General features: G+C 48.8%; 1 protein-coding gene across 1 annotated transcript in view; it reads right to left on the minus strand.

Moving 5' to 3' along the window:
- Positions 1 to 27880, minus strand: part of Inpp5a (inositol polyphosphate-5-phosphatase A) — a 184800-nt gene that overhangs the window by 12965 nt on the left and 143955 nt on the right. Inside the window, exons 10-12 of the mRNA XM_052196265.1 lie at positions 9203 to 9298; positions 9032 to 9106; positions 484 to 557 (exon numbers count right to left, since the gene is read on the minus strand). Coding sequence (XP_052052225.1) covers positions 484 to 557; positions 9032 to 9106; positions 9203 to 9298 — 245 coding nt within the window. The remainder of the gene's footprint in view (positions 1 to 483; positions 558 to 9031; positions 9107 to 9202; positions 9299 to 27880) is intronic.

Consider the following 27880-nt stretch of genomic DNA (forward strand, 5'->3'; position numbering starts at 1 on the left):
GGCAGATATCAAGATTCCAGGAGCACCAAAGGGAAACACTTCAAAACTCCCCCAGACTTTTGGAGATCCTCAGCGCATGTGGAGAGCTACAAAACCAACACACGCAAAGCTATGACTGTGGTTTCTTTCTTTTTTTTTTTTTAACATTGGAAAAAGGTATTTAAAAAATAGAATCATTTATTATTCATAGTTAATTCTTTTCTTCAGGCCATGGAAATGATATGGGGGGAAATAATTCATACACATGGGTGTATACATGCAGACAGATGCTCAGAATACAAGTGCACATATGTAGACAAACAGACATACACAGGTGCTTATGCACACAGGGCACATATATGCAGACATGTGTGTACATACTCATGTTCTTAGATACACATGTACACACATGCACGTGGATGTACATACCAGTACTGACACACAGGCACACCTGAGGAGGTCGCTGGGAAGGCTGCCTGCTTCGGCAGATGCAGGGCCCCTTACCTGGGGGGGAATGAGATGTCCAGTTCATACAGTCTGTCCTTAAAGACAGACAACTCCTTGTCAAATTCCAAGAGCTAAAGAAAAAGAAAGAAGAGAACAGAATCACTTGTTTTCCTCACTAGAAGATATGGGAGGGGGGTGTCTGTGTATACCTGGGTTGTGTGTAAATTACTAAAACACAGAATGACAACCATCCAGTGTGACCTTACCCTACTCAGAGACCAAGATCCATCACCACCAAGACTCAGGTCCCAGCCTCTCTCTACCACCCAGCTGCCTCTGCCAGCTGTGAGAAGTGCAAGAACAGAGCTTAGCTGCTTGGCGCTGCTCACATGAGACATGGGAAGACTCCCCGGGAAGCATGCATCCCCTAATGGGGGCCCGGCAGTCCTTTCCATAGAGAGGGGAAATGTGCTGAAAGTGACCTTAGGAGTGAGCAAGATCAACTCAGCACACCCCAAACTGCAGCTGACTCTGTGCACTGCTGAGAGCAACATTCACTTCCTCATACCCAGGAGGTGGCAGACCACCTGGCTCTCTTAGGAGGCTTCCATCAGAGTACTGTGCCTGCTGGAAGGAGAGGTCCCACCAGCCATGACTGTCCAGTCACCATGAACACCCTGTGGGATACTATCCATTAATCATGTCCTACCCCACAGCTGTGTGTAGCCATGGCATCGCGCTGGGGCTCCCCTTAAAACCACACCGTGTCTTCATTTCTTCCTTCCTCCTCATCCATCATTCTTGAATGTGCAATTACCAGCATGTGTACACTGTAATTACTTGTGTGCCAGCCTGCTAGCTGCCTACTGGTGTGGGTCTCCTGCCTGTGTGCCCTTCTCACAGCTTCCTTTATCAGATAAGAACCAGGCTGGGTACCACTCTTATCAACCAGAGTGACTTTTAACTGGTTAAGGGTCAAATCAAAAGCAGCTGAAATCCCCTTTTGAGGTGATGCTATTTATGGGAGAGGAGAAAAGGGTAAGCTATCACTCCAGTCTCCTTATTTAATGTCATAGCCTCAGAGCCATGTGGTGGCATCCAGTATGGCATGCTGGATATTCACAAACTCAAGCCAGAGGTCCTCACCTGTCTGGCATGGCTCCAAAACTGGCTTCTGTTTGGCACTACTTTGGTTTTGACCAAATGAACAAAAGAGGAAGATACATATTTGCTTAGAGTTATCACCTGTGAGAGTCAGTGTCCCCCAAAGGTCTAGGTGGAAGCCTGAGGCAGCTCAAAGTTAGAAAGTACCACAGGTGCAAAGAAGCAGGTGCACTTGACCAAAGCCCAGAGGCCCCTGCTAACCAGTTTTAGAAAAGTGTGGGTGGAGCATAGCATCCCACTCTCCTAAATCTAAATGTCTTTTCTCCATGTTTACTGTGGAGTTTTAAGGAGGCTATGAAACCTTATGGGATCTTCTGAATGGCCTCCTGAGAGGTGACTGCACCTTTATTCTTCAAAGATGACCAATTGTGCTTCTGACTGCTGTGGTTCTGGACTGCCTACTGCCTTTCCATAAGTTACATGCCAACTTCTTCAGGTTAGTGTAAGATTTCCTCTTCCTATTTGAGGCAATGTTGTTTTACTCCGTGTCTGAATTTCAATTCTTCCAGCCCAGGATTCACTGCTTCCTGGGGATTTGTGATGTAGACATGCGTAAACACAGGCAGTGATGTCCTGCTGGCCATGGGCCTCTGTCCACCCACCCTGCCCCATACCGTCTGCCACGATCAGTGCTGCTTCTGGGCAGCTCCTCTTCCTATGCCCCAGGTCACAAATCTCGTCTTCAATCAGCGTTGGTATGCATACATTAATTTCAGCAACTATGATTTTAGAGACTCTGTCCTCAACTGTCTGACATTTTCATGGGTCTTCTGTGCCTTTGGCTATTGTTTTCAGACTCTTGATCAAAAGTAGAGTGTTTTCTTCCCCCATGCTCTGCAGATTGGTATTGTGAGCTTATCTTTGATGGTTCAATGCTTGAGAAAATGAATGTAGTCTACCTTCCAGGATATTCCAACCCAGTCACAGAAAATAGCAGACAAATTCTTGAGTCCTCACAAGGAAACTGTGGGCTGGGCACCCATTGCCCTGTGGCTACTTGGTGGCCTAAGACCCACAGTCCTGGTATGAAACCTGCCTGGGCTACAGAAGCCATCAGAGTAGAGTCTTCTTGCCTTTATGAGTTCAAGGCCTGCTATGCCTTCTACCCTGGCTCTGGTCAGTCTTCTAGAAGCAGCAGGGGTACAAATTCTGGGAACACATATAGACAGAGACCCCGATGAGATGGAATTTGAGCCAACATGATTTACTTAGCCTTGGAGAATGAAGTGCTAGCTTTGTGCCAGATTAAGTGTTGCTCAGATGTAGGCAGACACTACCGTTTACAGCTAAGGTCCATGGGAGTTTGTGAGCACAGAAACAGTTGGCAGCTGAAGCAGTTGGATTTTTAGGCCACACTTTTCTGTCTTGTACACTTATTCTCTGCACCCACCACAGGCCAGAAGCTCCCTGGGCATGAGGAGCCTAGATGAACAGGGCTAGCCAAAGGTCTATGACCACTCACTAGTCACACAGTCCAGCTTCCCATTCTTCAGCTCTGCCATAGCCCTGGTATCCAAGCCATGCTATCAACATTAAAGCTTTTTGACAAGCATTTTGTGCGCACATGCGTGTGCTCTCTCTCTCTCTCTCTCTCTCTCTCTCTCTCTCTCTCTCTCTCTCACACACACACACACACACACACACACCCCAGATAAGTACATATATAGCACTTTATATATACATGCACATAAATATATGTACACATGCATATATACAGATACATATATACATACACATATATGCTTTGCTTCAAAGCCATGGGTTGGGCTGAGGGAGTACATGGAACACTACTTGAATATGTTCTTTGCTTCTGCCTTTGCATCAAACCACTAAATGATCACTGGTCATGACCAGTTCTGCACACTGCCCAAAGTGTGATGCTTGCCATTCATATGTATGTCCATGCATGTATGAGGATGCTGAGTTTCTGACCTGCACATATGTGGGCACATGAGTGGGTGGCACTGTCACTCAACATTCTCCCACTTTAAACCCTCTTAAGATGCTGCAGAACAGTGCCAGGATTCCCTAGGGGCCTCTTCAGGGTCAGCACCTATTTCTGGATGGCAAGTTACCACTGTGGGTATCATGTATCACCCTCCATGTAGGGAAATACTGCTGCAGCAAGGCCTTGCCAGAACTGTTCAAACTCATAATGACAGAGCTAAATATTAATCCTTTGCACCCACAGGCACATGCTCCAATAAACAGAACCATATACAAGTTTGTGAGAAGACCAATATGAAGAAATCCTGGATTGGAGGTGTAGAGGTGTGTGTGTGTGCATGTGTGTGCATGCGTATGTGTGTTTGTGTGTGTGCATGTGCGTGCGTGTGTGTGTGTGTGTGTGTGTGTGTACACCAGGGGAATGTCAGCAGTTAGTACAGATTTGGTCTCTCTAATCATGATCACACAGGGCCTACCCTGTTTGGGGTATTAGATCACCAATGTAGTAAGGGCACTGCCACATCACGGCCTCTATTCTAAAAATCCCCTCCTTAATTTTGTACTATTTAAAGAAACAATAACAAATTTGGCATTAATTTCAATTTTTTAACTGCTTAGCTGGTAAGGGAGCTCAGGAAAGGGAGGTGAAGAATTTCCAAGTCTTTGGTCATTATTTAGAGCCCTAGTCCATATGTCACCCACTACTTCCACATACCTAACTCATGTCCCCAGCCTCATGCTGGAGGGACACATGTGGAGCCTGCTCTCCATCCTCCTGCCAGCTGGTGCTCCCTATCAATAGATGTGTTCTGGAACTCAGATGTGCATGCTCTCTGACCACACACACATTCACTATACTTGTGCTGTGCTGAGGGTGGGTTTGCGTGAGACCCACTGGCCCCCTGCTCAACCGGTGAAACCCCCATCTTGAGTGACTGCTTGTGGGATGCCTGCTGCTCCAGGCCTGCCACATCAACAGGGTGATGGGGATTAGAGCTGTTGCCACCACCCACACCACACCACACAGACCATCAAATGTGAGGGATTTCAGATTGGAAATTGTACCATACTGCTGGTGAATTGATAATTTGTATCTCTTTGAGATTTTTCACAAACATGATAACCAATTTCACATGTATCTTAAACGTTCTTCTTGATTACAAAGTGAAAAGCAGCAGCGATGTGTGTGGACAATGATAAAGCAGCCGCTAGCCTCATGCATCTGTCAGGAGCCGTCCCAGCTGCACAAATTCCACTGTTGCTGCGTGGACACTGAGCTGATAAAGAAAAAAGGGCTTGGAAAATCAATGCACCTGGAGCCCGGGTGGTTGCTAAACACACAGAAAACATCTCTATCCAACAGGCCAAGCACCTAGAAAATTCCCAAGCCCTGCCCTGGGACAGCCAAGGAAAATTTAATCTCTCCAAATCCTCACCAGGGCACTCCATCCTGCAGCCCTGACAGCCACACTTATAATTAATTATACAATTTCGATGGGAATATCGACTAAACAAAGCTATAAATCATAGAAAAAGTCAATACGCATGGACACATTCAATCATGTCCCGGCCAATGATTACTACTCTTAAAATACAATAATTATTTTCAGGAGCCAGCTTGAATTAAATTTCTGTCAGACAAGTACAAGACCGGTGGCTGATGAAGGATGCGATGGATTTTGGGGGCTGAGTCCGGCACGGGCACATCCATCCTGCAGACGGTAGTTTGTTTGTAGTGCTTGTGGCACCGCGTGTCCAGCCAGGCCACGAGGATGAGATTATCTCCAGTGCTCATTAGGCTGAGGGGACTCGATGCCCAGATTCTGGCTTGAGTGATGGAGGCTGATTCCTTTGAACACGTGTGACCTAGGCAGAGGCCAGGCACCAGCAGCATGACCAGGACATTTTTGAAAATGTTTCTCAGGTTCTAAGTGGCAGCTTGTGCAAGCATGGGTCCCTGGAGCTCCAGGCACCTGGCGAACCTGTTGACTTCCTGGATAAGATTCAGGACATGGTAGATGGACGTGAGTCCCAAGAAATCACCATGTGGAATTGTCTCCCACTTCAAAACTGCATTCTTTTATATTACAGTCGAATTCAAAATGTTTCCTGGATGTTCAGATTTTTGTAAAGAGGTCCCTTTTTTTTTTCTTACTATGTAGCTCCCGATGACCTCAAACTTGTGATCTCCCTGCCCCAGTCTCCCAAGCCTGTGACTATAGACTTGTTCCATGTCTGTACAGCTGCACATACCTAGTACAATTATTCCTCCTCCTTATTCTCTTCCTCTTCTTTAAAACATATTTTTGTGTGCACATGTTTGTATGCGTGTGTTGGGCTGATTGGATATATCTGTGTGCATATACATGGAGGCCCAATATGAAGTGTCTTCTTTCTCCACCTTATTTTGAGATAGGCTTTGTCACGGAATCTGGAGTTCATTGATTCAGCTAGACTTTCTGACCGGGCACGTCCTAAAGATCCTCTCCTTTCTATCTTCTTAAAGCTGTGATAACTGCTTAACACTGCCACACCTGGCCCTAAAAACAAACAAACAAACAAACAACAACCCACCCAAGGATACTGGGATCCAAACTCACTACCTTGTTTGCATGTCAGCACTTTATCCACTGAACAACCTCTCCACCCCCCATTTCCTCAACCCCAACCCCTTTTTGTTTGTTTCTTTAAGGTTCAATCTCATGTAACCCAGAGTGGCTTCAGGATGCAGCTGAGGATGTCCTTGAATCTCTCCTCTCTTGTCTCTGGCTCTGCGGTAATGGAACTACAAGGAATAACCATTTAAATTTCACCTTAAAGAAAGGCCAGAATGTGTGTGCTGAATGCAGATTATCTTTCAGAGAACAAGGCTGGTCATTCTCCATCTAGATGCTAAGACAGCCACACAGAGCCCCTTGAACCCAGTGGCATACATACCCTTGGATGTTTGTAGGACACATTTTCCCCCTCCCCCTCCCAGTGCTGCCCAAGGTCAAACTATGCCCTCTCCTTCACTGCTGGAGTCTCCTTATCTGTCTCTCTGCTTTTTCTAAAATCTCCAGTCTCCTTATCGGCCCGTGCATCCCTCACTTAAGGGAACCCCACTTGCGTCTTACCTTGCACAAAGACCCCAGTGACCTCACTCCTTCGGCTGTAAGGAGCTGGCTCTGACGGACGCTCCAGGGCAGCTGTTCCTAGCCTTCTCTAAGTTTGGACTCCATGCAGCAGGGGCCAGTGCACATCCCCTAGGTGCTCGGCTTTATATGGGTTCTTGCTCTACTCCTTTCTTTTTCTTTCCTGAGACATCGCTATGTAGTTTGGCCTTGAACTCATCAAGTTCTACTCTGCCTCCTAAGTGCAGGGATTAAAAGCCTGTGCCACCAAGTTGTTCTGCTCTTTGGTAGTGAGCTGGAAAGTAGCTTGTTCCTGCAGATGTCTGGCAGAATAACACAACCACTGCCCTAGGAAAACCCCTCTAGAAAGAACTATCAGAAGCCATAGTCTTTGAGTGACTGAGCATACAGAAAGCGACCAGAGGGCACCGAAGAAGACTCGGGCAAGGGGAAGGAATCCATCAGAGATAGCAGCAGGGCACAGTGGGGAGGAAAGGTATGAAGCCTTTCCTATGGACAGGCAGCAGTAGAAGTCGAGACACCTGCAAGGTTAACCAGGCATACTGCAGGGATGAGGTTAATAATCAGCCCCAAGGCAAGTGGGTCAGGCCTGCCACAGCAGTGAGGATGGATTCAGGCTCACAGAAGTTGCTGAGCCCTGGGCTGGATGGGTAGCAAGAGACAAGTGTAACTTAATAGAGGTAACAGCTTGGACGGCTGGGCATGCCAATCACTATGTTCTGTGGTGCTATGCCATGGGTGGGAGCTTAATTTGTGTCATGATAATCTTTGTGGTATCCATTCTACCTTTGTGAACAATCCTAAACTGCACTGGGGCCACTGTATAACAGCCAGCTCCCAGTATTGCTAAAGCTCTTGTTATCTGTGTCTGCCAGGCTTAGGAGGCTTAGGAGGCATCAGATGGTTTGGAAGTGTCTGAGGGATGCAAGGGGCCTACAGCCCTTCATCTGCATCTGATGTGCTCAGCTCCATTCTAAGTACTGCACATCTATCCCTCCAAACCTTACGAAGGGAAGCAGGCACCCAGCTAGTTAAAGGCAAGTCAGAGATAGTAACCGTGTACACACAGGCGACAGGACCTGATCTGAAGTACCGGGATCTGTACCCAGCACCTGCACAAGTTCATGCTCTTAGACCACCACTGAGGACAACTTCCTCAGGACAAGGTGGCTCATTTTCTACCTGCTTCCCCCAGTGGGGACCGTAGCTGTTTATGGATAACTTTAGAAGTCTTGGGAGCTGGCTGTCAGATACAGTGCTCATGGTATAGTTTAAGTTTAGGATTCACAAAGGTAGAGTTTATACCACAGAGATTATCACCACACAAATATAGCTCCTATAACCAGGATAGCTCCACATTTTACCAGAACATAAGAGACCTACACATAACAGGTATCCAGTAAATAGGACAAAATTATACTGCATTAAGTAAAGACAGACCAGCTAGGTGACTCAGAGAGTAAAAACACACTTGCTGTCCAAACCTGACAACCTGAGTTCAATCCTAGTAGAAAGAGTAAACTCACCCCTAAAGTCATTCACATGCCCCCCACGCATGTACCTGCTCACATGCACACCACGCATGTACCTGCTCACATGCCCCCCACGCATGTACTTGCTCACATGCCCCCTAATTAATTAATTAATCAACAGCAGTTACAAAGAGGCCACTCTCAGTGCCAATATGCATATGGCTTACATCAGTACAGATGCCCAAGTCTAGAGATGCCTTCCCAGAAGCCCTAGTCTTGATGGTTTAGGTGGCACATTCTCAATGTATACTCTAATTTTCATGCATGTGCTCATATATAGCACAGTTGTACACGTATGATGAATATATTCACACACAAGTAAGACAAATGCAGTTAGGTATATATGTACACATATAGCTACCACAATGTTGCGCGCGCACGCGCACACACACACACACACACTCCTTGAATATATAACCCCACAACAAGGACATGAGGAGCTTTCTCACTCTCATCTCCACATATGTGTGGCTTCTCTCTATTTAAAATGAGGTGCCAAGCCCCTGCTGCGTACCTAAGCCAGGGACTCCCCAGTTTACATGGTAGCAGGCAGGATAATACCTCACTCACTTGGAAGACTGCAGTACCCATGGGTCACAGGAGCTCTATGCTGCCCATTGACCCCTGATAATTCTGGCAGCCTAGCTTACCCTGACCCAGCCCCAGCCCTACAAGTCACTCCCACTAAGTCACCCCAGAGCCTGGGCTTAGAAGCTGAACTTTGGGTGGCCTGAACACGTGTAGAGGTGCTGGTGACATTCCAGGGCAAGGACTGTCTCAAGGGGTCAATCCAGGGTAACCACACATATGCCTTAAAGCAGAACTTACCGCAGTGCCATTGTTGTCCCGGAAGACATCCTGGTTGAAGTAGTCGAAGAGCTTCTTTTCCAACTGGAGCACGACCTGCGGGGTCAGAGATGCCTCAGTGCCCTGTACAAATCCCACTCTGCAGGCTAAGTGTGGTTAGTGGCTGCCCACCCTTAGTCATGAGCCACTTACCTTCCGGTCATTGTCTGACTCCCGAAATATCAACTTTACAACTTCATTGGTATCAGCAGCCCGGACTGTCTGCATTGTGGCCTTTGTGCAGAGTGTCTGCAAAAAAGACAAGGATGCTCAGTCCCAATCCATCTACCCATTTCCTCACTTGGCATTACCCAGGGCCCATAATCCACAGTTTCCCAGTGTCACCAATGGGAGTGAAAGAGAACAGTGTTGATGGACAGAGGTTTCACATCCATTCCCGGAGTCTAGCTTGACAGTCCTTGTGAGCTCTTCCTCAGGAGCCTCCCACCAGACTGTACAAGGTCCTGGCTGAGTATAACTGATGGTGTAGCACAGATGGAGTATGCTCACACTTCCACAGAAAGCAAGGCTTGACTAGCAGTGCCCATGCTAGGCAGCAAGTTGAATCCTTCAATGGGGCTGCTCCTTGTTGTTGCTGGCTACCCTGAGCCTCCCCATGCCCTGTGGGGCAGGCTAAGGTTATCAAACTGTAGTATGGGTCACAGCATGGGGCACTAAGCCTACAAGTCCAGGGGTGGATGGTCAAAAGGTCAATAGAATCTCAGGGGACTCTGATAATAATAGGCTCTGGACAGGAGTCAGGAGAACTGAGGGTAGTGTGTAACAAGGACATGGCTAGACATGAAGTTGGCAGATGCTCAGCCAGCCTGTCCCACCAAAGGAAGGGTGGTTATGGAGTGACCACCATCCTTGTTGCATGCTTGGCTGTGCTGACTTTGGTGGTCCTGGACCAAAAGTAACAAGACAGAGCATTGCTTGATAATCAAGTTCCTGTCTGTTTGAATTAATCTCAACACAGGCAGGAAGGAGTCAATAAGGACATTCCCCAAAAGTAGGACAAAGTTTGGAACTGCCCCTCCATCACACCAGGCACAGGAGCCACACCTTCACAGACACACATACACCCCACCCCAATACACACATGGCAGGGACCTAGAGCTGACAAGTAGGATGAAAACAAGACACACAAATGACAATGCAGCACAAGACTCCTAGAGACAACAGCAAAGCACCTACTGGATGATGAAGGTTCAAGTAACTGCCTCCTGCCTTGATGGCAAAGATGAAGGGAGTGGCTACTTTGGCTACTTTTCTGGCCAACAGGTCAGATATACAAAATATATTTAAACAACCAAGTCAAACAGGAAGCAAGAACCTTGTCACCTGGGCTGGGATTATAGAAAGAGCTAATTGGGGCTACTGACAGTCCACAACTGGGCCATATATAAAAGAAACTTAAAAAAACAAAAACAAAACAAAACAAAGAGAATGTGGTTTTAGTTAAAAGGACAGCAGTTTACTGGAAGTATCTGACCTTTTAAGGTCTCTGTATGGCAGGATCCCTTGGGGGTCTATACTGAAAGCATCATAGAGAACTGCTTAAGCTCAGGATTCTGCAGCCTCATTCCTGCCTGGGGCCCACTGAGGTATCAGACACCATTGGGCACAAACCCCTAGGAGCCCCCAGGCAGCTATGCCAACACAGCGCCCATAGGTAGATGAGGATAAGGGGTGGAAAGAGCCAGCCCTATGTTTGGCAAAACTGAGCCCAAACCTGACACTCCCAAAACACACTCCAGGCCAGGCCATTGACATTCAGGGCACAGATCAGCTAACCCAGCCAAGCCCCCAAAGTGGCTTTTGGACTCTGTGTCACAAATCAGTCTGGCTGCCTTGGAACTGTGGAGGATTAGGACAAGTACCCAAACAACCAGGGCCATCAAGGCCACCCAGCCCCCTGCAGCCCATGGAGGTCCTGGCCCATCCTGATGCTAATGCGCTTAAGTAGCTTAAGCTGCTTTCTCTGAATGGGGGAAGCCTCTGGGTGGGGGCAGGCAGAGCCATTGTGGCCACTGCAGGACGGTTCAGGAAATTCATACTTGTGTCTCCTTGAAGGCATCTGCCCTCAACTGTTAAAAACCCTGCTTTATCTCACCAAGCTGGCAGCTCCCAAAAGATCAACATCTGAAGGTCCCCCAGAGCTGTGCAAGAGCCAGCCACCCCGCCCCTTTCTCCCACATCCCTTCCCATAGAACCTCCCCATTCACAGGTTGTAAAGGCTCCATCAGGAATGAGCAGGCAAAGCAGCCTTCCCTTGGCCTTTCAAGCCCGGGAAGTCGTGACCACTCATGCAGAAAGCCAGGCCCAGCCTTTCCGGCTCAACCGAAGGAAGGGATTTTACTCTTTTGAAAGGAGAAGAAATACCCCAAATGCTATTTTTAAAAAGCCATCTAAGATCTATTTTTATCACCAATGGCTACATCACATGGCAAAAGAAGAAGTGGCTTAGCTCTCAAAACATTGTTTTGTCTCCTGGAATATGCTAGAATCACCCATGTGCCAAGGATGTTCACCTGCCATTTCTGGCTTCTTCTTGCTTAGACAGGTACCAAAGCATGATGCCTAGTCTGGCATCCCCAAGCCCAGGAAACTGATGGCAGCAACAGACAACTGTTTTTTGTGCTATCAAACCACATAATTTTTACAGCTCATTAGATTTGCACAAAGCTACCCAGTAATCAGATGCCGTCATGTGCATGCAGGCATTGGTCAACCCATCTCAGGGACTAAATCTGTTCATTCCCCTCCACTCAGCTGTCACCAACAGTCCTCACAGAGATCAAAACTCTATTAAGGGCAAATAGCCTATTGGTCTTAACAGCAGACCAAGTCTTTCAGATATAATGTTAGTCTGTTTAGAAAAAGTAAAATCACTCATGCTTTCTTTTTTAAAATTTGACATCTATTTCCTTCCTTCCTTTCTTTTTTCTTTCTTTCTCCTTTTCTTCCTTTCTTCTATCCATGCATCCATGCATCCATCCATCCAGTGAGATGGGGGGGGGGCAGTCCTCTCTATTACATAGCTCTCTGGCTGTCCTGGATATTAATGTATAGACCAACCTTGAACTCAGAGAACTGCCTGCCTCTGCCTCCCTCTGCAAAAACAAACAAACAACAAACAAACAAACAAACTTTTTAAAATGACATTTATGTGTGTCACTGCGTGCATGTGGAGACCACAGAATAGCCTTTGGGAGTCAGTTCTCTTCTGCCATTTGTGTCTCTGGGATGAGCTCAGGTCATCAGTCAGTGGCCAAGCACCCTTTCCCACTGAGCCATTTCACTGGTCCTTTCTTGTGATTTTTTTTGACACACAAGTATACCTTCGGCTAGAAAGTGACAGCCAGCCTTAACTGGCCTCCAACCTCAGAATAATCAGATTCCAGCATAAACAAGGCCCTTCTCACACTTTTTCCTTACAGGGCAGGGGAGGGTGCAGCTGTCTCACAAGGAGGTGACTTTTCAGGCCCAGGACAACCTTCCTATGTCCTCTGTCTGCTTTTGTGACCTGGGGAGTTTTAAGCATGCTTGTAATTTTGGTGGATAATCTTGATAATGGTGACTGAGGCACATTGTGAAAACACATAAAGTGAATTTTTAAACTCTGTATCAGCAAGGCAGCTCTAAGCTCAGTGTGAGTGCATCCCTCTGGGCTGTCCTCTAGCCCTTCCATAGCTACTAAGCTACAGAACACAAACCAAACCACACTGCAGCATCTCTGCAGGATCTACCACACCTGCCTTCAAAACCAACAGAATTCTTTAAAAAGCATACTGGTGCATGCTGTCAGCAACTAAAAAAGTCCAGCCTCCATCCGGAACTGCCTTCTTTATAGACAGGCTCCTCTCTGTATCTTGCCATGACAAATGGTGAGCTCCCCAGGCTGGGTTTCCAAAGGCTCAGATAGTCCTGAGCTAGGCAGGCCCCTGTCTGACTTCTGGGTCAAGTTTCAGCACCATTCTCTAGTGGTCTCTGGTGCTAGGTCTGGAGTGGGCACTGTAGCTCTGTGTTCATTGTTCAACTGGACATGCTACATAAGCCTCCTTGACACACTGTGGGTTTTTTCAGGAAGCCAGGCGGTCCCAGCACTTTAAAACTGACCTGGTATCAGGCAGGTAGCTAATGAGCTTCTTGGAAAATTAAGAGACTGTTAGAGGAAAAGCAGAAAGAGGGTTGGGGGAGGACCCCAGCCTGAACAATAGTAGGCCTGTGCTCTGCAGAAGTCTGAGTACAAAAACAGGAGCCCCAGGAGCCTTGGGGAATCAGGGAGAGTCCCAAGGGAGCCCTGTCTGTACACTAAGGCAGTGGGATTGAGGTAAGGGACCAGTGATGTGGGAAGGGTGGTGGGCATGGCAGAGAGCTAGCATGGAAAGCAGCTGCACCAGGACTGAGCTGAGAGGTGATATCTAGAATCATGGGATGGAGCACGGATGTAGGGCCTATCCTGCACTGCTCATGAGAGGCCAGGATAGAAATGGGTACACACAACAGCCGGGACCAGGGGTTCTCACTCCTCAGAGGCAGAGAAGCTTCAAAGGTGCCTCCAACTTCCCTCTTTTGTTCACCACGGAGGTACACAGTAAGTGCATTGATGCTAAAGCCACTCCTCATGGAACCCGGGCAGCATGCCTTTGTTACTGTCCTATCCCTAAGGTCTGAGACACTCAACCGCAACCTCCACCTGCAGCTGGGACCAAATCCCCCTCTGTGGGTGCCCAGTTTGGGCTGCAGAATGTGTAGCTCCAGGGATCACTTGGGTTTCTGGCATGAGGGAACGCCTCTAAGGAAGGAGTAGTTAATATCTGTATAACTACTATCTAATAACTGTGTTAGATCCTGCTGAAGCCCTCCCCATGGTGAGGAGCCAGCTCTGGGAGCCCCGATGTCAATAGGAGCTCTAGGTATCCACCTGGCACCGGAAGTGATAACTAATGCTGTGGAGGAAGCATCCAGACAAGAGCGATAGAGCAGAATTTAGTGTCCTGGTTAAAGGCCCCTAGAAGTAGCGGGCTGGGCCCAGGAGTACCAGTGTCTATACAGTGACACGCTCTGACCACAGATTCTTACCTGGTGATAGCTTTATTATTTTTTTTTTATTGAAAACTCACATAATATATTCTGAACATGGTTTTATCTTCCCCATTCCCTCTGGTATACTTTCTGCCTCTTCACCCACCCAATTCTACACCATTCTCTCTCTCTCTAGAAAATAAACAGGAAAAGTTAAAGAGAAAACAAATTAGAATAAGAAATGAAAAAGAATAAGAAGCACAAACACACCCGTAACAACAAAACCCATAAAAACACAAAGTTAGAAACTATAATATACAAACAAAAAGACCAAAAAGACATATAATCAAACAAAGCAATATGAGAAAAAAATCTACAAAACCACCGCTGAGTTTATTTTGTGTTGATCACCTACTGCTGGGCATGGGGCCTACCCTTAAGTGTGGTTTATACACTCAGTGAGACTCCATTGGAGAGAACTATTTTTTTCCTTTGCAAACAGTTTGCCAATTGGAGGTAGTTTCTTGGTTAAGATAGGAGCTTGTGTCCACTTCCCCATCTCAGTCAGTCAGGCTTGAAGCTGTGCAGGTCTTGGGCATACTAACCATTAAAGGTGTTTGTTTGTTTATTTGTTGTTTTGAGACAGGATCTCTCTACATATTCCTGGCTGTCCTGGAACTCACTCCATAGACCAGGCTGGCTTCAAATTCACAGAGATCCCCCTGCCTCTGCATCCGGAGTAGTGAGATTTAAGGTGTGTGCCACCACAGCCTACCATTGCTGTACAATGTTTGTTACTCAGACATGTTTGTTACAGCAGGACATCCGCTGGAGGCTAGATGCATAGATCTCTCTGGATGGGTGCCTATCCCTTGGTGGCATCCAGGGTTCCCTGGCATCTCTGCAGAGGGATGGCACATCCCAGGACTGATCTTACCTGGGCAGAGGAAGAACTCTTTGGGGATAGAGGTCCTAGTCCTCAGCTATGGCTTAAGCCAACCAACTACAGGCTGGTCAGCATCAATACCTGCAACACCCTGAATATGTGTGTGTGTGGGGGGGGTGGAAGCACAGCCAGCATGACCTTGTCACCGGGCTTGCTTGCCAGGGCACAACATCTCTGAGAATTTGTCCCAGGGGAGACACAGACAGATTGGTAGACAGCACTGGACCTTGCAAAGCCACCAGGCACTCCATTGTCCAGCACAGGACTGTGCTCTGGGAGGGGTTGACGCCTCTATTGTCTAAGGTAGCCTGTCACTCACCAGTAGCTGCACAAAGCTATGGGGGCAAGGTTTAATCCTGACTTTAGTCAGCAGATGAAAACCAGAGGCCAGATGTCCTCTGGCTGTTTAAAAAATCCAGAGCCTCCTGGCCTTGCTTTTTTTTTCTTTTGCTTTTGCTTTTCTTTCCTTCAAGGGGGCTCTTGGGGCAAGGGGGTCAAGAGTTAATCACAATGCAGTTACCCCACCCCCAAAACATCATGGGCAGCAAGAGAGCCATTCCAGGCCAGGATTGGAGTTAAATCACCCCGAGAGGATTAGGCACCCCTCTCACCCCAAGTAGGACCTGCAGAGAACCATGCCGGCAACCCAGGAGACCAGGTGCTTCAATGCATACTTCATGAGCAAGCAGAACCAAAGTTTCCAGGATTCCTTGCTGCACATATTGGCTGCTCTGCCAAACCTGCAAAGCAGCCAAGCCAAGGGCGGAAATACACTATTCAGACCTGGCCGGGCTGGTTCTTAGATTTGAGGGTCGCATGGGACTTCTCAGAAGTAAAAACAACTGAGAACTGAGATGTCAAAGCAAGCCTACTCCTTGAAGCTGTGACACACCCTGGTCTTACCTCACAGGACCCTGTGGGTACTTCCTGAGGTGGCATCCCCAGCCCGCCTGAGATTCAGGACCTGGCCTCAACAGGTTGGATGGAGCAGTGCAGGCAGGGCAGCTGCGACTCCACCTCTCTGGGACCCATCTAGCCACTTGGGTGAACAAGACCCACAGCTTCTCTGGTAAGCCTTGTTTGGCACTTATGTGGCATCTCCCATGGCACAGTCACAGTCTGTGCCACTAAAAACCAGGCAGCTCTGATTCTCACGGTGGTGGGGACAACCATCTGTCGGCAACCTCAGGCTAGCTTCCTGCAATCCTCATCTGAGGCACTCTGGCATGGTCATACCAAATTCCAAAGGCTTCTCCATGGATGGTGTCAGACAGTAGGATGACTGGTTCTGTGCTGTAACTAGAAGTCTGTCTGCATGTAAAAAGAAGCTAGTAGCCTCCTGCTCTTGAAAATGGTGCTTAACTCACAGGCACATGGACTGCCTGGCACTCACAGGCTTTGCATGTGCCTATAAATGATGAGGGAAAGAAGGAAAGTGGGAAGAAGGCATGGAGCTCAGGCTGGACCCACTCAGGTATAGTGTTCTTCACATAGGCCTTTCTTTGCTTACTGCAGGCAACAGCTGGTGGGTGGGCTTAGAGATACATCTTAGCAATTTTTCATGCCCATCCTCTAACATGACCCTGTTCCTGAGCCTTTATTCCTCTGACAACTTCATGCAAGAAAACATGCAGACCCTCTGATAGCGTGAAATCAGGAACAAAGGCCTGAGGACAAAGCGGTGAGGGGTGGCTGTGGCCGTGGCTGGCCAAATTTCAGCCACACACAGATGTTCCTAGGAATGTCTGAAAGCCAATGTTTTAAAAAGAAATAGCTTTAAAACAGTGTCTTCAGCAGTGAGGGGGAAAACCAGTCCCAGCAGCAGGCTACCAGATCCCATCAGGACCAGACTAACTGTACAAGTTTTAGTGATGAACTAGTTGTATTGGGCCCTCACATCCGTGTGAACTGTGTGCCTCACACCACAGTCTGTTCTCTAGTTCTTAGATGAATTTTGCTTCACAGTACTACAGTTTACTGACATTTGAGCCACAGTCTCCAAGATTTCCTACAACAGGTGGTGAATAATGTCAGAGAAACCATGTAGAAACTCTGGGTTCCAGGCAACAATTAAATCACATTTAGCTACCCAGGTCAAGTGGGGCAGGGCAGGAAGTGAGCTGGACCAGCTGTGCTGCCTCCCACTGTGCTATGAATGGAGCAGCAACTCTAAGGAAAGCTTGAACTCCTGGACAAAGTGATCCAGTCCCGTGGAGCTGGCATAGAACGGGGCTGGAAGACACAGCAACACTGAACTGCTTGTGTTGAGTGAGGCTCCCCGATTCTGTCCACACACGCTGTCACTCACAAGAACCCCTTCTGCATCCATATTCAGTTACAAATATGGCACCTATATCCTATCTCATCTGATCTCTAATCAGTCAGTGCCACTGATGGCTGTGGGGCATGCACAGGTGGGCACCTGCAGGTGCTCAGTGCAGCTGATCTGGGAGCAAGCTTCCCCATGAAACCTGAGCTGTGCTGAGATCACTTGCCTTCCTAGCCTCTGCCTGCTCTGCAGGTGACTGTCAATCTCTCTGACCACACAGCCTCTGCACAGGAGGCTCACAGGGTCAGAAGGCACAGCCTGCAGGGCACAGGTCACTGACAATGAAGGCTCTGCTTTCACTGTGGGTGACTTGTAGGTATGATGGGCTTGGAAGTATCCTGAACAAAAAAACCTTCTTTCTGGTTTAAACAACTGAAGCCCACATGATGAGCCTAGACCACTCTAGGCAGAGAGTAGGTGGGTGTGGGGCACCTTGCACAGAGGTGTAGCCAGGACCTTTACAAGAGCATGTGAGCCTATGACATGCCCCTCACAGAAATGGTGGTCACACACAGTGCAGAAGACACCTGCCCTGGTTCAATCTTCTTCCCATCTCAGGCTTTTAGTTTAATTCCTGTCAGGAAAATAGAGTATGGGCCAGCTCCCAGCCAGCCTGAGGCTTTCCTTCCAGAAGGAGGGAAGGAACAAGTGTTCCTAGACATGCTGACAGTTCCATGCAGACACCCCTGAACATATCAAAGGCCAGTTCTTTCACTAGGCTCACACTTTGATGTCTCTGAAATGCAGAACTGACCCAGAGAATAACCATTATGTAGGTTAAAGATAGTTCTCCCAGAATACTAAACATTACTATAAATTCAGATTATGCTACATAATATGCTCTTAAATTAACAGAATGGTTTTCCTAGGAATATTTCCTTGGCAGTATTAACCAAAAATGTCCCCCACTGCTGCTGCCGACATAAGGTACTTAGACACCACCGTAAGCCTGCGGAGCCAGGTATCTCAGATCCAGAATACCCTCAATACCAATAAAACAGTGGATGAAGCTCTAGATTTAAATTCAGGCCACTGTGAAACAGTCACCAGGGATTTCAATGTTAACTTGTCATAGTCCTCATAGTCTGCCACAGTCCTGGGCTAGCCACCTAAATTTAAAAGCACAAATAAGCATTGTCTACCAATTCTTTGACAGCTAGTATCTATGGGCATTGTTTCAAATCTTATCATAGAGCAGAAAATAAGGGTTATTGGCAGGTCACTCAACTGATAGCGCCGAGACGGAAACAGGTGATTTTAAAACTTGCATTTATCACGTGAATATAACATCCTGACAAATCTCTGACATGAACTGCACCCCAATCGGAAGTCAGCACACATATAAGAGATGCTCATCTTGACTGCTGCTCTCTGCCCTCTGTGGGAGAGAACAGGGTTCTAAATCCATAGGACACCCCATGGAAAAGACACTGCTGCCATCCTTATAGCGGTAAGAGCCACCATGGAGCTGGCAGGGGTAAATCTGCACCAGGTCTAATTGTGTCTGACAAATTCTTGGGACTAAATGGCACATACAAACAGTACTGAATTCACCCTGCTAACCCGGCTTATCTTGGACACACACACATACACACACACACACACACACACACACACACACACACACACACACACACACAGCTTCTTGATGTTAGCTCTGCCACATCCCCATTTCCCTTGAAGTTAAGGTAGGAGTCAGTGGGTTTCTTGTCCCATAGGGAAGTTGTTCTGTGGCCAGACCTACACACCAGCATTGCAGTCACTGCAGTAGTTGTAGCAGTTCAGGCCCACAAGGCCCTGTCTACAGCCTCTCAGTTGCCTAATAAAGCACAGCACATGAAGCACCCTCACTGACCCCACACCTGAGTGCCGCATAGCTCTCAAATAGCTCAAGTGTGCATCACTGAGTGGGGAGGCAAAGCAGTAGACAGCCTCCCTTAGGACAGGGAGTGGGCTGGTGGCTATAGGGCTGTGGGCAGCTCATCAGTCCACACTCAGTGAGGCCAGCAGTTCAGACCGACTCAGCAAAACCAGGGACAGGATTTTATAAGATTTCCTGAGCTTTTTGGAATGGGGTTCTACCTGACACAGGAGGCCTACTGTAGGTCACAGTGCTGGGCAAAAGGCCCGCTGTGCAAAGTTCACTACACAGAAGTGCATTAGCAAAGGGTGTTCGGAGCTGTCTACCAGTGCCCACAGAGGCCCATCTGCTCTCTTTCTCATTGCTGGATGACAGCAACTGCTCATCCAAAACAGTATCATAAACACACTGTCATCTCTTCTCCTGAAACGGCTTGCCTTGCAGCAGCTGATGCTTAGTGTCCAGGTTATTAGTGGCATTGGTAAGCCTGAGCGACTTGTTCACTCCACCCGGGTAGGACAGGACCTACTTTTACAGGAGTATAGGCACAAGCTGAGGCTCACACAATTTGTGTGAGCACCCACAAGACCGAAGCGTCTCACAAGATTGTGTTGCCCCTGTGGGTTATGCTCTGTATTAGCTGGGGCTAGACCTGCAGCAGGACTCCTTCCAGATGGCCCCAGGCTCACAAGGCTGGGAGGATAGAGAAAGCAGAGTACAGAGTTCCCCACAGGCCTTTAGAGCTGGAGCAGGCATGAGCATGCAGCCAGACAATTTCGTGATCAGTGAGTCCAAAGATCTAGCCACTCTAATAGAATCTTGGGATAGTAAAACAGTAGAATCACTGGCTAATTAAAGCATTCAAATTGATCTTCGAAGAACTAAATATTCTGAATATGAAATCTAAACTCTTGCTATAATTTACTGCAATACAGTTGATGTTGCCAATCTTATTCAGAAATGGTCCGACCCGAGGTCTCCTTCTGAAGTCATTAAACTTCTATCTAATGATTTTAATTAGGAGTTCTGTTGCCACCATTATTTTTCAAAGCCCTCAAGTTGGGTGGTACTTGGTGTGCACCCTGTTTGAGGACCTAGACTTCCTGTCACTTGAGTGCTTACTTTACTACAGACAAGGGAGAAATAAAATGTCTACCAGGGCTTGAGGGAGCCCTGGCTAGAGAGGAAGAAGGGCTGCCTCTATGACTCACTTCGAACTTAAATGTACGAAGTGCTACAGGACCTGGTGAGGGCCATGGTGCAGCTCTGCCTGTCCTCTGACTTAGGATAGAATTCTAAGGGCTGCTCACCAGGTGAAGCAGGCCCTGAAGAGCCCGTGGAATCTCGGCTGGGCTCTAACACAGCAGTGCCCACTTCACATGAAGCCCAAGTTTTAAATGACCAGGCAAAGCTCCACATCACAAAGGGCTGCCAAGGCTTATGAGGGTAAGACCAAGGCTAACCACTGAAACTGCCGAGGAACAGGACTTAATTCTGGCCAATTTACATAACTACACACACAGCAAGGTGGACATGGTTGCCACAGCCACTCCTATTCACTGAGCCCCTGAGGATATGCTGGTGGACACTCAGGCCCAAGCCCCTTCCTTCCCTTTTGCTATAGTCTAGAACATGCCTATAGAACTTGTGGCATGTTCTAGACTATAGTGTGTTCTAACACACTATACACAGTGTTCTAACAAGGACCCAATGACCATAGGTAATCAGCACTTCATCTGGACCTCACACAAAAGCAGTCCACTGGCAAGGGCAAGAGCATCTGGGACTATCAGATGGGGTTCTGTAAAGTCATCAAAAGTAATAATCAGGTGCAACATTACCTCCCTGGCTGACATTATAGGAGCTCCTGCATACCAGCAGTGCCTGGATATCGGGCAGGCTGAGTTAGCTTGCTGTTGCAGTGGTCTTCATCACACTGTGGGTATGGCACTGGGGAACCTTTGAAGTGTTCTTCATACTTGGCACAGCCAACACTGTGGCCACCTCAGTGCCACTCTGCACTGTGTCCCAGGAGTTCTTCTGGAAGGCATCTGCTGAGACAGTGGTGCCTTCGCTGGGCCCTGCTCTAAAACAGGCACGGCTGCCACCTAAGCATGTAGTCGTCAGCAACTGGCAACAGGATTTTGAAAAAGACAACCAGCTTCCAAAAATGCATCTATCACCACCACTGATGGGGAGGTGATGGACAGCAGGTGTGGTGAGCCCAGACCATGCAGAGACAGGCACGGCTGGCAGCGCTGTCACTTTGCGTCACCATGGCCAGCTGAACAACCCAGCTGCCAGTTGCCACTGTGCAAGGCATAAAACATACCCTCCAAGCAATCCTAGCAGCAGGACCGTGCTGGAGGCTGCATTATTAATTAGAGTAATGGCGCGTGGTCCTGTTACACGGCAGGATAATCGTGTTTAATTTGTGTATGTTTTAATTATGGCTTAAGCGGTGCCAAATTTGATCACAGTATCATCTTTTCAGTTCTGCTCTGCAAGCATGTTTGCATTAATTTGCATTTGAAACATAAGAAGCTGCTCTTCCTGGGGCAGAGCCTACACACAGAGCCCCTTTCACAGGCCTCCCTCCCATCCCATCCCCACACTCCTCCCTCACTGCCAGTGACAAGCAGGTCTCTACTGTGCTCCAAGAGTTTCCAGAGCCTAGAGGCTGATCTCTTCCCGGAGACACCCTAGAGCCTGAGCCCACCCTCCCTGAAGGATGAACAATGGCTGCATTTAATGTGTTTAATTTACTGAGATTGGGCTTAGCTCATTGGCCTTCCATTGTTTTGGAGATGGATTTAATTAACCTCTGATGAATCTTGCCAGCCAGTGTGATGGCGTGAGACCCCGAGAGGCAAGGCTATCAAATGGGCCGTATTCCCTGAAACACTGGGATCTCCTTGCCTGTCCAGGATGACAGGAACACTGAGGAGGCTTGTTCTGGGTGGGGATCCAGTGGCCTAAGAAAATAAAGCGAAGAGTCTAGGCTGTGCCAGACCCTGAAAATCAACCTCCACTTTCACTTTGGGAGGGAAGCCACCAGTGAATGACATATCAGTGTGTTGGGTATCTCAGGCACCAGCTACCCACAGGCCTGGGACAGCTTTCCCAGAGGCCACCTTTCTACAGGGCATCCTATATTCTGAGCAGAACACCCTTCTCCTGTGACTGAGTCTGTCTGACTATTCTGATTTCTTATTCTTCCCATTTTTTTTACTCTTTTAGAAATATGAAAGTCTCTTGAAGGTGACCTGGCAGAAACAAGGGTACAGAAATTCCTAAGAGGACTTGAGCCACAGCTGCTCTGCAGGCATGTATATTGAGGCATCTGAGGCCCTGTCTGTGAACTGGAATTTCAGTCAAAGGCCCACAGAAGCCACCATAGACCATGCTCCAGTAAGCATGGTATGGTTGGGCTGCAAGACTCCTGTGGGTCCTCAGGTGGTCCTAGGTGGGGCGGAGGCAGAGAGTCCATGTAGTAGAGCTAGACAGTAGACAGAGCAGTGGGCTGGGAAGTGTGGTGGGACAGGCCCTCAAGGCAGGTAGCGGGGCCACATGTCATGGAATTTTCATACTGGGCTGGTAAAAAGGACACATGGTCTTTAATCCCAGAGCTGAATGGGCTTTGTTTCACTAAATGAGCTTAAAAACCTACACTAAAAAATTGTTTTCCACATCATTTACTGTTTGCTTACTTACATAATAAGTATATTCAAAATGTGATAGTATGCTGTATTGGTTGAATGAAAAGCAGCTATCCATAAGCATTAAAGAGCTTCAAAACCCCTCCAGGAATTACTATGCAGATCTAAGATATATTCATTTACTTATTGAGCAAATAATGTGTGTAAGAACTGATTCTCCTGCCACTCCTTTGCATGTGCCAGACTAGCAACAGGGAGAAGAAGCTCCAGGCTTCTAAAGTGGGAAGAGATGTCCACCACGGTCAGTGACTGAGGGAAGAGCCAGTCATCAGGTGGTGTACCAGGACAGCAAGTACCCAGTGCCAATGACCTCAGTGCCCTGGGGTGGGTACCTCCCTGAGGCAGAGGCTTCCTTGGGGGTGTTACAGACACCAAGGCTATCCTGTCCCATCCCAGTGGTTTTGAGAAGGAAACTAGAAAGAGTGCTGGTCACAAAAGTCCAGCAAAGCTGATAATGACCACTCAGACCAATGCCAGTTGCCCTCATGGGGAGCCCAGGACAAGGTTGGACATAAGAAAAACACCCCATAACAGACACATGGCCGCAACGGGCTCTCCTCAGGCAAGGTCCAGAGCCCATAGTGAACAGAGAATATATATCCCTGCTTCTATGTGGCATCTAATCCATGGAGGTGACTGGCACGAAGACAGCAGGTGCTTCAAAGAGACCCGACACTGCCAGCACCTTGCTTGTGGCTGGAGAGACTCCTCTTCACTGTTGGGTCCTCTCCCCACTGCTGAAGATACTGTCTGCCCCTTCTGTGGATATCTGCTCAGCAGATTAGTGATGCCCCCTGTCTTGAGTGGGACAGTGCCACGGGTAGAATGCTGCAAAGACCAGTTGGGTCTCTGGCTGGACACCTCGCACTGTGGACCTTCTAGAACTGGGCTTCCACAATGAATAAAGACATTTTCTTTGTGGGTGAAGAAGCTGAGTCCAAGTGCAATGTGATAGCAATGGGGACATTTCCTCAAATACAAAGGTCCTTGCATCTGTGCTAGAACGTCATATAGGCCTGCCACAGGCTAGCCCAGACACTTTGCTCTGTAAAGCCTGGGAAAAATTAAACTAGAAATCTGGCTCCTTAGCTGCCTGGATGCTCAAGGCCATGCTTCCTGGAAGGGATGGTGCAGCAGTGTCACTGCAGTAGGTAATGCCACCTGCTCGGGCAGGAGTAGGGACAATGTCCAGGAAAGGAACCAGCAGCAGCTGCCTTCAGTGAGACTTCCACTGCAGTAGGAGCTTCATGTAGAAAACTTAGAGAGAGCCTTCTCTCAGAAGCTGCTCTCCCCTTGGAAACGTTTCTCCTAACAGTGCCTTCTTTAGAATCAGAAGACTGCAGGTGACTTGGATGGCATTGCAGATGCATCAATCTGCCAGCAGGTGATGTAAACTCACAGCCCATGAGGCCAGTGCAGCTCAGTCAGAGCTCCAGACGTATCTAACACCCAGATGCTCTCTATACAGGCCAACGGTCATCTGACAGACCAGAAGACAATACTGACTGATGGGTTCTGAGAACCCTGACTGCTACAGAAATGGCTAGCACCCCTGAAACACAAAACCATGCATCCATATCTTGAGGAAAGCCCCCCCCCGGGGGGGGGGGCTGTGCAGCAAGGTGGGAACTCCTGGTGCTTTCTCTCAGTCCTCACAGACCATTCTCCAGTCCCTGTCATGCTCTAATCATAGCAGAGAGAGGCAGCTAGAAGACAGGCTGTCTCCTACACACCATGCAGGGATGCCTGTTGCAGTCCCACCACCACTTGGCCTCCCAGTACCAAAGTAGCCAACACAGCTCTGGCTAGACACTAGGAAGCTGTGGTACAGGGCAGACTGATGACCTCCTGGGCACTTACTAGCTTCATTTTGATGATAACCAAAGCTGTGCAACTCTGCCCAGGCACCCTAAGGAGACAGAGGGCTGGTAGAGAAGATAATGGCTCTGGTGAGCCCCTTCCTGGATTTACACACAGGCCCACTGCATGGAATCCACATGTCCACTTACCCAGACAGCCTCCCACAGAAGCACATCCTGAAGGACGGATTTGGAAAGTGCCCATTAGCTATTCTGAGTCTGACCAGACTGGCTTTCTCTCTGTGTTCTACCCAGAAGGAAAAGTCTACTGTGAAGAAGTTTTTCTGAACTCTCCCCAACCACAAGCAGCTCTGGGTTTACTGGTGTTGATCTTCTAAGAATCACTTATTCCATACTAGCCTCTCTACCTAAGTAGTGTCCTGGAAAGGTAGGGGAACCACTGTGTGCAACAGAACTGCTGGCCTCTAGCAGCAAGCTGGCAACTCAGCTCAGAACTCAGGAACAAGAAAGTGGGGTTCTGGGAAATGAGTCTTCCAGCCTCTGGTTGCTACCTGAATAGAATGGGGACCTTCCGTGAAGACCCTGCCTCCTGGTGTACTCTGACCTGGTTTGGACACAGTGAGAGAGATTTCCACAGGCAGGTCTTGCTCCCACTCTTTCCAGGCTCTGGCATCAGAACGAGAACGGACACAACAAGCCAGCAGGAGGGTGCAACACATAGCTCCACGGAGGAGGTGCTCCTTCCTCCTCCACAGCTCGGCCAAGATGCATAGAGCCTGAAGTGGTCATCACGGAGCCTGCACGGGTCTGAGCTAGGTCCTCTGCACATGTTATGGCTGACTAGCTTGGGGTTCTTGTGGGAATCCTAAGAATGGGAGCAGGGTTTATCCCTGACTCTTTTGCCTGTCCTTGTGACTCTTTTCTTCCTACTGGGTTGCCTCGTCCAGCCTTGATATAAGCATTTGTGCCTTGTCTTATTGTTATGCCATGTTTGGTTGATATCCCTGGGAGACCTGCTTTTTCTGGGAGGGGGGAACAGAGGAGGAGGAGATGTGGCAGAGAGAGAGGTGGGGTAGGTGGGAAGGTAAATTGTGGTCAGAATGTAAAGTATGAGTGAGGAGTGTAAAAAAAAGTCCTGCTACTAGGAGCTACGGAACACCCAGGATTCCCCTTCCCACTACCCACTGAACACCCAGGATCCCCTCTTCCCACTCTCCACTGAACACCCAGGATCCCCTCTTCCCACTCTCAACTGAACACCCAGGATCCCCTCTTCACACTACCCACTGAACACCCAGGATCCCCTCTTCCCACTCTCCACTGAACACCCAGGATCCCCTCTTCCCACTCTCCACTGAACACCCAGGATCCCCTCTTCACACTACCCACTGAACACCCAGGATCCCCTCTTCCCACTCTCCACTGAACACCCAGGATCCCCTCTTCCCACTCTCCACTGAACACCCAGGATCCCCTCTTCACACTACCCACTGAACACCCAGGATCCCCTCTTCCCACTCTCCACTGAACACCCAGGATCCCCTCTTCCCACTACCCACTGAACACCCAGGATCCCCTCTTCCCACAACCCACTGAACACCCAGGATCCCCTCTTCCCACTACCCACTGAACACCCAGGATCCCCTCTTCCCACTACCCACTGAACACCCAGGATCCCCTCTTCCCACTCTCCACTGAACACCCAGGATCCCCTCTTCCCACTCTCCACTGAACACCCAGGATCCCCTCTTCCCACTCTCCACTCAACACCCAGGATCCCCTCTTCACACTACCCACTGAACACCCAGGATCCCCTCTTCCCACTCTCCACTGAACACCCAGGATCCCCTCTTCCCACTCTCCACTGAACACCCAGGATCCCTCTTCCCACAACCCACTGAACACCCAGGATCCCCTCCTCCCACTACCCACTGAACACCCAGGATCCCCTCTTCCCACTCTCCACTGAACACCCAGGATCCCCTCTTCCCACTACCCACTGAACACCCAGGATCCCCTCTTCCCACAACCCACTGAACACCCAGGATCCCCTCTTCCCACAAGCCACTGAACACCCAGGATCCCCTCTTCCCACAACCCACTGAACACCCAGGATTCCCTTTTCCCACAACCCACTGAACACCCAGGATTCCCTCTTCCCACTACCCACTGAACACCCAGGATCCCCTCTTCCCACTACCCACTGAACACCCAAGATCCCCTCTTCCCATTCTCCACTGAACACCCAGGATCCCCTCTTCACACTACCCACTGAACACCCAGGATCCCCTCTTCCCACTCTCCACTGAACACCCAGGATCCCCTCTTCACACTACGCACTGAACACCCAGGATCCCCTCTTCCCACTACCCACTGAGCACCCAGGATCCCCTTTCTTACTCTCCACTGAACACCCAGGATCCCCCTTCCCACTACCCACTGAACACCCAGGATCCCCTCTTCCCACTACCCACTGAACACCCAGGATCCCCCTTCCCACTACCCACTGAACACCCAGGATCCCCCTTCCCACTACCCACTGAACACCCAGGATCCCCTCTTCCCACTACCCACTGAACACCCAGGATCCCCTTTCTTACTCTCCACTGAACACCCAGGATCCCCCTTCCCACTACCCACTGAACACCCAGGATCCCCTCTTCCCACTACCCACTGAACACCCAGGATCCCCCTTCCCACTACCCACTGAACACCCAGGATCCCCCTTCCCACTACCCACTGAACACCCAGGATCCCCTCTTCCCACTACCCACTGAACACCCAGGATCCCCTTTCTTACTCTCCACTGAACACCCAGGATCCCCCTTCCCACTACCCACTGAACACCCAGGATCCCCTCTTCCCACTACCCACTGAACACCCAGGACCTCCCCATCCCACTACCCACTGAACACCCAGGATCCCCTCTTCCCACTACCCACTGAACACCCAGGACCTCCCCATCCCACTACCCGCTGGCTGAGCATCCAGGGATAGGAACTGAACCCAATGAATATTCAAGGAAGTCTCCTGAACCCACTGGTCATCTAACAGACCTCTTGCCCTACGAAGTTCAAAACTGTACTCCACGGGCCTGCCCTGATGAGGTACCCTCAGCTTAATTA

This window comes from Apodemus sylvaticus, chromosome 1 (assembly GCF_947179515.1).
Source record: "Apodemus sylvaticus chromosome 1, mApoSyl1.1, whole genome shotgun sequence".
Classification (NCBI taxonomy): domain Eukaryota; kingdom Metazoa; phylum Chordata; class Mammalia; order Rodentia; family Muridae; genus Apodemus; species Apodemus sylvaticus.